At 37.1% G+C, this 10,231-nt stretch overlaps 1 protein-coding gene across 1 annotated transcript; it reads left to right on the top strand.

Annotated features, from left to right (window-relative positions):
* Positions 1-5,389: 5,389 nt before the first annotated feature.
* Positions 5,390-5,834, top strand: LOC18010373 (putative F-box/kelch-repeat protein At1g20790). The gene is made up of 2 exons (XM_006393396.2): positions 5,390-5,478; positions 5,570-5,834. Exons 1-2 carry the CDS (start codon positions 5,390-5,392, stop codon positions 5,832-5,834), a joined length of 354 nt encoding a protein of 117 aa, XP_006393458.2.
* The last annotated feature ends 4,397 nt before the right edge of the window (positions 5,835-10,231 follow it).

Below are 10,231 nucleotides of genomic sequence, written 5' to 3'. Positions count from 1 at the left end.
CACTCAGCATCAAACTGAAACTCCACATCTTTACACAGTAAACTTGTCAATGGCCATGCAATCTTAGAGAAATCTTAGATGAATCTCCTATAGAACCCAACATGACCCAATAAGCTTCTGATTCCTTTGACTGAGTTTGGGGCTTTTAAGTTGACCACGACCTCAACCTTGGCTTTGTCCACCTCAATGCCTGCCTCTGATACCATGTGTCCAAGCATTATCCCTTCTGGTACCATGAAATGGCACTTTTCCCAATTCAGAACAAGGCTTGTTTCCTCACATCTCCTCAAGACCTGAGAAAGATTAGACAAACATGAAGAGAAGGAGGATCCATAGACTTAGAAATCATCCATGAATGCCTCAATCTTCTCTTCTATTAGATCAGAGTAAATATGCATCATGCACCTTTGAAAGGTGGCTGGTGCATTACACTAGCGAAGGGCATTCTCCTATATGAATATGTACCATATGGACATGTAAATGTTGTTTTATCTTGATCTCTGGGGTCTATTGGAATCTGAAAGAACCCAGAGTACCCATCAAGAAAAAAATATTAAGGATCATTAGCTAACCTCTCTAACATCTGATCAATGAATGGTAAAGGAAAGTGATCCTTTCTTGAGGCTGCATTTAACTTCCTATAGTCTATGCACATTCTATGGCCAGTTATGGTTCTAGTTGCAATCAGCTCATCCTTTATATTTCTAATTACTGTCATCCCACCCTTTTTGGGCACCACAAGGACTGGTGAAACCCATCTTGAGTCAGAGATTGGGTAACTGATCCCTGCCTCAAGAAGTTTTAGGATTTCCTTCTTAACTACTTCTTTTAAGTTAGGATTCATCCTTCTTTGGTGTTCAATGGATGACATAGATTCTTCTTCAAGATGAATTCCATGTGTGCATAGGTTGGATGAGATACCTATTATGTCATCTAATGAATAACCAATGGCTCTCCTATACTTTCTCAACCATTCAGCAATGCTTTCTCTGGATGATCTAGCAACCTATCATTAATGTTGACAGGGTAAGAAGAGTTAGAGCCAAGGAATGCATACCTGAGCCCTGTTGGTAGAGGTTTAAGCTCAACAGGGGGTGCTTTGGTCTCATCCCTATCCTCCATGAAGCTCTTTTGATCAGCTTCTGGCCCAATGCTGTTGGCTTCTACCCCTTGTTCAGCAGTTGCTAAGAAAATTCATCCAAGGATAACTAGATATGAGTCATTTTTGGTCTTCACTATGTATAGATCGACAGGTGCTATGCAGTCTCCAATCCTTAGAGGAATATCTCGGGTTATCCCTGTTGGTATTGCACTCTAATCATCTGTTAAGCTAATCTTTGTCCTGGTACTTGAAATGTGCTTAATGCCAAGTCTCAAAGCAATAACTTTGGACATCATGTTAATGCAAGCTCCAGAATCACAAAGAATATTGAAGAATCTTTCACCTCTAATGTCACAAGAGATAAGAAATTGATCTTTGTCTTGAACGTTGTGCAGCGTTCGAACTTGTCTTTCCTGTGGATGATCTGGTGCTTCAAATGTAGAATAAGAATCACAATAGAACTTTGCTGCATCGAAACTGATGATTGAATCTATGTATGGCATTTTGATTCTCTTAGGTGACTCATCCTCCACATCTATGACGTTTGGTTCTCTTTCTGTAATCATCATGCATGGGATGTGAGAGTGATGTTCATCAGGATCCTCAGGGTCTTGGTGATGCAAACTTAGAGAGGGATGGTGATTCCCCGCGGGTGAAGGTATCGCACCCGCGGCCAAGTGTCTTCCCGCCATGGGTGAAGTTCTCGCGGCCGTGGTGAGGAGTTTCGAAGGCTGCTCAGCTGCTCCTCCTTCTTGCTCTTCCAGGATGTCCTCAAGGCTATTCTGGGTGTCCATTGTAGGATCTCAGCTTCAAAATTTGTTGATCCTCCATCTTTTTGCTGACCATGAACAAGAGAGTCCTTCTTATGATTCTCAAAGATCTTCCTCACCACAAGGTTTGTGTCTTCTTGGCACTTAGAGAGATGCTTAATGTCAGAATTGGTTTCCCTGCTCTTGTGCTCAAGCTTACTTAAGCGAAATTCAATCTCTTGATGCTCACCATCTGTTCTTCCTCTGTACCATGAAGGGATTTCGTTTGCTTCCTTGATCTCTAGCTTGGCAGCCTTGGCATCGATGGACCCTTGAAGGATATCATACTTCTGTCTTGGCTGCTCTTCCTCAAAAGCTTCTATCTTCCCTCTAAGGACAAAAATATCCTTAGAGTGCAGATCTTCCAGCGACTTCACATGGTTGGTGGGATCATCGCTCCTCTTGTACAAAGTAGCTTCTGTAACAACTTGGAAGTCAAGGTATTGATTCAGCATCACTCATAATCGATTCAGTTGGAGCCTAAATCGATCAGCCTCAGCGTTCTGGTGCAGAATCTGATGAGGTAAAGGGTGAGATGGTCGACGGTTCACCAGGTGTGGCGAATAGGGCTCATCTCGGTTGGTGTGGAGTTCACGAGTCTCCATGGTTCGAATTAGGGTTCCAAACATGATGATCGGAATCACGCCTGGATGGTGATTCACATGCACAGGGAGCTTCACACAGGTTGCAAAACCTTCGCTCGGGATTAGGGTTTCTTCTCGGATGATCCATGCTTCAAGAATTCAAAAACTAGGGCAACCAGAAGAAAAAATAAGCAGAAAAAGAATAAGTTAGGGTGTTTATGAGTTTGGTTTACTTCCTATGATGTTTTGGCAGAAACTCAACATATATAGACTTCTGCGGCTTCAACCTCCTACGTTTAGACCTCCAGCGACTAAAATGTCCCCAGCAACGGCACCAAAAACTTGATGGGCTTACATGCCTAGGGTTTGTTTTTAACAAGCCCATTGGTCCTCAGAAAGTTTTAAATTTATAAAACCCTAGTGTCTGCAAGTGCACAGATGTACGTTGTAGGACTTAAAGTGTCGATCCAGAGGGAAGATGTCTAATCTGCGAGAAACAACAAACTGGGAAGTAAGCAAAATCATAAACTCATGAGATTTTTGGGGTTTTTGGTTAAGACTCCTAAACTAAACCTAATCTAATATTCACAAGAAATAAAATGCAATGCAGATGAATTTTTAAAAGAATATCTCAAGCATATCGACTCAAACTATAGACTCTAAACTCATAGGGTGCGATTTAGACTTCTCTGGTTAACTCTAATCGATGTTTGGTGGCATTTCCAATTAGCTTCCGAGCGATTTATCTTCATCTATTTCTGGGATCTGCATGGAACTAGAATAGACATGTGTATGATTAACCAACCCTCGCCATCTTAATCAAATAATCATTCAGATCTGACATTTAACTCTCGCTCTCATGCCAGAAATAAGATCATGCATTAAATATTAAATTTGTGTGCTCAAATCTTCTCTACAGGTAGCTCTCGACTCCTATAGCGACTATGTTCTTCTGAAGCTAGGTATGGATGATTTGATACAGCACTCTCGTGGCTCTGATCGATCATATGCAGAGAGAATAAGTTATGAATCTACTTTCATGCAATATGAACAACATAGAAGAGATGAGATCCAGAATATAGTTTAAAAACTTAGAAATCCTAATCGATATGTATGCCTATCGAAAACTTCTTCAAACAACTTGACTCTCTAGGACAAATCTATATGATGCAATGGATGATAAAAGCCATGAAAGAATGCAAAAGATGAAACAGAAAAGTTAATTAGATAGAAAGGAGAAAGAACAATGGATCTGGGGAAGAATCCCCATCTCCATCGCCTAACCCAAGAAAAAAAAAAGTTTGGTGGCTCAAAAGGAGCAAACACCCGTTTAGGACTGCTAAGAAATGTATTTATAGGTCATAGGGTCTTACAGGTCTTATTTAGGGCTTCTCTGCAGAGAAATGGCGAATTGGGCTTTGATTTTGAGCCTTGTGGTTCGTCATTAGGTCCACCGGGGGTGAGAGTCTTCCAGGGCAGGTAAAATGCACGTTTACCGCAGGTGAGAGTCTTCCGGGGCCGATGAATTTGGTCAATTTGTTCTCCATGTATATTTTGATTGCACCGTTGGATCTTCGTGATGTAAAGTGCTATGGAAAGATGGTTGTCTCCTCTTGATTGTCGCCAAATTTGAGCTGGATCAGACGGTGAGCAAGTCTTTATTTGAGGTTGAACTTCTGACGGTCTAACTCTGAGCTAAAAATGTGGATTTCTTCCATTTTGCCATCAATTTCCCTAAGTTTCCTGAAAAGAGCCTTGAAACTAAAAATACATAAAAATCATAATAAAAATTTCTAAAACTGATTAAAACCTTTGAAAAAACATTTAAAATTAATGATGAAAATGGGTACAAATACAGTGTTATCAACATACTTTCTATCTGTTTAATAGACTGACATGTTTTGTTAAACCTAATGTTTGACCCCAATAAATTTGTGTTCAAACTTTCAAATTATGGTAATATATATCAAATTTGTTTATTATGACCCATATAAAAATTATTGTTAACTCCGCCTTTGGTTAATCTTCAACAATATTCTTTTTTTACCATTTCCTTTTTTTTTGGCATGAACTTTCATTAATTAATTAATGCAATATATAAACTTATTTACTTTTAAATTATGGTAATATATATCAAATTTGTTTATTATGACCCCAATAAAATTTACTATTAGCTCCACCTCTAGGTTTAGTTACTTCTTTAATGTTCAATGGTATCCACATTTAACCATTGTCTTCTACATTTGCATAAAATTTCCTTAATTAATAGTGCATTAACTTATTTACTTTGTTAATTATAATTTGAAAAGTACTATTATCGAATTAGATATTGAAACGTGTCACAATCATGTTGAGTTATAATTCATTCATTATAATAAGATAAGATACAATAACCACACAACTCAAGTAACAAATAACAACAACAAAAAGATTAAACAAAAAAAAATCTAATATCTCCGACCATTAATATCTTATCTTTGCATGTCCTCAATGACATTCTCTTCAGATTAATTCCCAAATCTTTGGCAAAGATGCAATGCACCTGTAAATTTATGAAATCTCATATATCCGAAGATCCAAAATTCAAATCTGAATATCTTTTCCGGTTCAAGTCCAGTCTGCCTCACATTTCCAGATGTGGCTCCACGTTTGTGTGCTTCAACCCTTTGGGTGATTCTAGGCTATTCCTAAACAACGATGTCTTAGAGAGGTCGTGCCATATCCTCGGTTACTGTTCCGGCCTTCTCCTACTCTTGATTGATGGATGTTTCTGCGTCACCAAACCCCTCACGAAAAGGTTTCGATTCCTGAATCAATCTGAGTGGAGAAGACCAAAATGCATTGAGTTCACAGTTGATCTATTCAATCAAACCACACTTCACTGGTTGACAGAAATGAAACATGTTTACTTGGACAGCACACTTCACTCGTTGAGAAACGATGAAAGTATCATTGCTTTCAATCCCAGAATCGAGGAAGCACGGTATATCATTCCGAGCAAACCCCACCCGGAGCCGGGCACAAAACTCTTGCTCGGAAACCAGGGAGATGATTTACGTTTTTTCCCTTGAAAGTATCCACACCAATCCTAAATGGATCCTCACAAGCCAGATCAGGAACGAGGTGGTAAACGAAAGTATTACGTTGTTCTGGGACATGGAGGCGTACAACGGCAAGTGTTTAGTGGTGAGGACGATGACTAATCTTACAAATCACCGAATGGTTTATGTCTACGACTTGAGAGTGAATAAGTGGGCAATAGTGGGATCAATGCCAATGATGTGCAATAGTGGGATCGATGCCATCGTGGTCTTCTGTTACCGGAGTACAAGATCATGATGGGTCTGTTATCAGATTACTGAATCAGGATAGGCTCTTAACAATAGTTAAATCTGACCGCGTCTCCTCCGTAGAAGATATTATGAGACACATTAATCGTAATATATGAGTCTAAATCCGTTAAATTTAACATGGGCTATATATGTCATTGATATTTGCAAGTCTGTTTTTGGTCGGTTTAAATTTAATTATGCTTCATCTGTCTCATACCTAAAATCATTTTTTTCTGGGCTAGAGAAGAAACTTTGTTCAAACGCTTTTTGCACTATTTACACAAGCAATTAAAGAACAAATGTAGAATGAAATCAATTAAAATACAATTGCGATCAAAGTCTTTTTACACTATTTACACAAAGCAATTATAGTACTTGAGAAAAGAAAAAAGGTCATTCCCTCACACAGATACACAAACCTTATGATAATGGATAATCATCTCTGCTTTCATTGAAATAGACCTCCTAGAGCCCTAAGAACAACTTTTATGGTCGCATGAACACCCTTAATTAGCAGCTATCTTCAGCGCACCACGAGCTTCGTACAACCTGAAGAAGAACAAAAACCACCAAATATCAGTTGAAATATTCATCTTTCAACATCTCAAGATCATTACTAGAAAATCAAACATACCCCCCAAAAGCGTGTTCCCAGGTGAAGAAACATACCCTCAAACATACCCGACATCATGGGAGGGATTGATTACATGCATAGAAGAAACTTTAAACTAGCTACGAGCATTGTATCATCTGAAGATAATGGTTACAACGACAGATTCGTGTCTGATGTGATCATTTACACCGGAGAAGGGGGTTACATGATGAGCAAGGATTATAAAGTAGTTAAAGATCAGCAGCTGGTTAATGGCAATGAGGCTTTAGCTAATAGCATGAAGGAAAAGACACCAGTGAGAGTGATATGTGGAGAGAAGAAATTGAAACAGAGAGGAAAGAAGGTGTATTTTATGATGGGTTGTATTGGGTTAAGGATTATTGGAAAGAGAGAGGAGGTCAAGGTAATATTGTGTTCAAGTTTAAACTTTGTAGGATTCCTGGTCAACCTCATGTCCACTTGAAACATTAGTGTGAGATGAAGAGATCTAGTATCATCAGGTTAGGGTACTGAACTAAAATTGTGTTTACAAATACTGATGGTGTAATAATCATAAAAACAAAATCCATATATTTCAGATTTTCGATTGTATGTTAGTGGATTCAGGACCTCAGAATGTGTTCTAACTTTCTGTACGTGTTTTGATTCAGATATAAATCAATGGACCAATGGGTGTTATAGATAACAAAATTGTGTAGATTTATGAATTATATTTACATAAAAACTCTATAAATTAATACTGGATAATTCATAAAAAAATTTTTTGATTCAAAATACAACACACCTTGATTAAATAATAAAATACTAAGTTTAACAAAACCATTATTTACATACTTTTATTAACATATATAAGATTACAATATGTTCATTTACTTGCTAGTTTATTTATGTATACCTTTATTTACATAATATAGTCAATTCATATATAACGTTACATTTTCATTTACTTGCATAATTTATTTCCTTTCCTTATTTTTATGTCAAAAAAATTGGCCGCCTAGCCGCCTAGATGGCCGATTAGGCGCTAGGCAATAGATGACCGCCGCAACTAGATGCTAGACGGTGTTTTTAGGCAGTTTTCCAAATTTTTACCGCCTAGTACAGCCTAAATCCATCTAGAACTGCGTAGGACGGAATTAAAAAAAAACTGCCACCTAATTTTTGAAGATCGGCTCAAAAGTCTCAAAATTTTTGAAATGGTCGAACTTTATTAATAAAATTTCAATTTTTTAAAAAAATCGGCTCAAGATCAGTCCAGTCAATTTTCTTCCCCAATTGAAAATGGCGATACAGTCAACACTTAACCAATTAACGATTTCCACGACTTAATCTCAAATTAATGATTTTCAATTCAACTGAATTATGATGAAATCAAATCCAAATCAAGCATAAGCGAATTTAAGCTCCAAACTCATAAAAAAACTACTATAAATAATTAAAAATTAAAAATTAAAAATTGAAATCTATATACTTTGATTCTTCTTCTATTTGAAATCAACTTATCACATCTTTTTGGTTGTGAAGCCATCCTTAGTGTATTAGTGCCATGATAAATCCGTTAAGATTTATACAACGTAACAATAAATCACCATACGACCATGATTACCACTGGAAACTACCTCTAAACTAACTATAGAAGTTATGATGGAGAAAAAACTAGCAAACAACACCAGACCACCACCGGTATCTTTGCCAGAATTTACACTTTGGTTAGACCAATGATACATCTGAAGGTGACTTAACACGTTAAGAACAACGAAGTTGAAAAGATAAGTCGTCGAAGGAGCATGATTAATGACGACGAGTTGCATATGCACCCAGCCATCTCTCTCACATCCGTTTATTCCAGAAGATTAATAAAATAAAAGAGAGAGTACGACCAATAAGGTAGCATATATAAGGCTGCAATTTGATATATATTGTTGCTAAACCAAAAGAAATTGAAATAAAAACCAACCAATGGATATATATTGTAAATTTTAGGCCCGCGTATAAGTCATTAAGGTATTTTTCTTCAATCTTTCTACGCCGCCTCTCTTTTTATCTCTCTGCTATTTTTTCTCATCAATCGAATTCTTCTCATTTCCTGCCAATTTCAGATAATTTGTTTTCTCTCTTTATTTGTTTTTTCGATTTCATATAATCTTATGTTAGATAAAATTACATACCATATTTCATACAAACTATTTTGTATTATTCTGATGTGATATTTTTTATTTATATTAAACTGATGTATATTTATGACCTCTTAATTAGCCATGGACATTCGGGTATTCAGTTCGGTAGGTAGAAACATATCAGTTCTGGGTATTTTGGGTAGGTTCCATATAGGTACCGAAATAATCGGTTAATTCGGGTTGGTTCTGGTTTTTGTTTCCAATTTTTTATGCCTTATTGAGTTACTCTCTGTTTATACTCACTACATTGGGTGTAAACGGTTGTTATTAAACAAATTACATAAACAAAAATAAACGAAATAGAATTCAGCGGAATAATAATGACAGAAAACTTTTGTTAACTTTCTGGTGTTTGATTCACTGGAAGTTATCTCTTAGTTTCTACTGCAATAGAACAGCCTGAGATTGTAGTACAAAAGATTCGAAATCCAGAGGACCAGTGTTACTCTATGACTCTACGAGGGTTGAAAAAAAGCTGAAAACGAAAATGGTTGTTGGGGTTTTAATGTAACACGCAAGAGAATGTAATTAACGATTTAAAATTCAATGAAACAAAGCACTAGAGTAAGGCCATTCGCAGGAATTTCAGAGATAGAAATCAAACGACTATTCAGGACACAAATAAATGCAATTCTCGAACTCAAACATGAATGGATACCGATCCACTGTCGTGGTATCAACAACTTTGTGTAAGGACCTATATTCTAAAATATCGGTTGAATGTAGAATACGCAGGCAAGCATTAACAAGTGGGTTTGATATTCACAATTTGCCTTAACATCAACTGTCATTGGCTAAGGACAAATTGCTGACAAATGTTTGTTCTAGCAACCTATTATACTTTTGATGAATAAGTTAACCTAAGATCGTAGATTGAGTGATCAGTTCAACCTAAGAATTAAGAACAACTATGGTGAAAACAATTCTAATTAATCTCTATTTGCATTTTATCACTAACTCATTGAAATCCTTTGAACGCCCTAATCTAGCTAAGAGATCTACTCAGACATGGCGAAAAGAACAAAAATACAGGATGAAAAGAAATTCGTAATTAATCATATGTATCAAGAGGGTTCAGAATTCTTCTCAAGTGTAGCAGTGATTCTTCTCCCAAATCTTACAAGCAAAACTCTCAAAACGTATAGAAAATGTCAAGAAAAGCGTACGGATCAAAATAGGCAGCTCTAGTCTTTTATTTCCCTTCCAGCACGTTTGAGAACTAGGTAAAATCAGTTTCCTTATTTTTCTCTGGATGTTGGAGAAGGTGCTCCACGAAAGGGGTTAGTCGGGAGCAGGTTCTCCCGACTAAGGATGATCGATCTACGTATGAATTGGGCTCTTTTGCTCAGCTTCAGCTCCTTTTTGCTCCAATGGGCCCAGTTGCTCTAATCCTTACCTAAAGCCTCCTAGTTACCTGAAACAACCTGAAAAAGACTCCAAATACTCCTAAAAAGATCAGTGTACACAGGTTAGAATGAGTCAAAATCTCCACTTATCAACTCTCCCGGACTAGGATCTTTATTGTCCTCAAACAAACCAAAACCTTGTTTCAAAAGAGTGATTGGACAATGGTGGGAACTCGCAAAAACTCAGAAGACCGTAATCACTCTTTGC

This window comes from Eutrema salsugineum, unplaced genomic scaffold, assembly GCF_000478725.1.
Source record: "Eutrema salsugineum unplaced genomic scaffold, Eutsalg1_0 scaffold_7, whole genome shotgun sequence".
In the NCBI taxonomy this organism is placed as follows: Eukaryota; Viridiplantae; Streptophyta; class Magnoliopsida; order Brassicales; family Brassicaceae; genus Eutrema; species Eutrema salsugineum.
The sequence above is the reverse complement of the archived record's forward strand: the minus strand, read 5'-3'. Positions and strand labels throughout refer to the sequence as shown.

Excerpts from the sequence above, each read along its gene's own strand:
- LOC18010373 (XM_006393396.2), top strand. The coding sequence starts at position 5,390 with ATGAAACATGTTTACTTGGACAGCACACTTCACTCGTTGAGAAACGAT. Across the intron at positions 5,479-5,569 it reads CCCAGAATCGAGGAAGCACG|TATCCACACCAATCCTAAAT; the intron begins GTATATCATTCC and ends TTCCCTTGAAAG.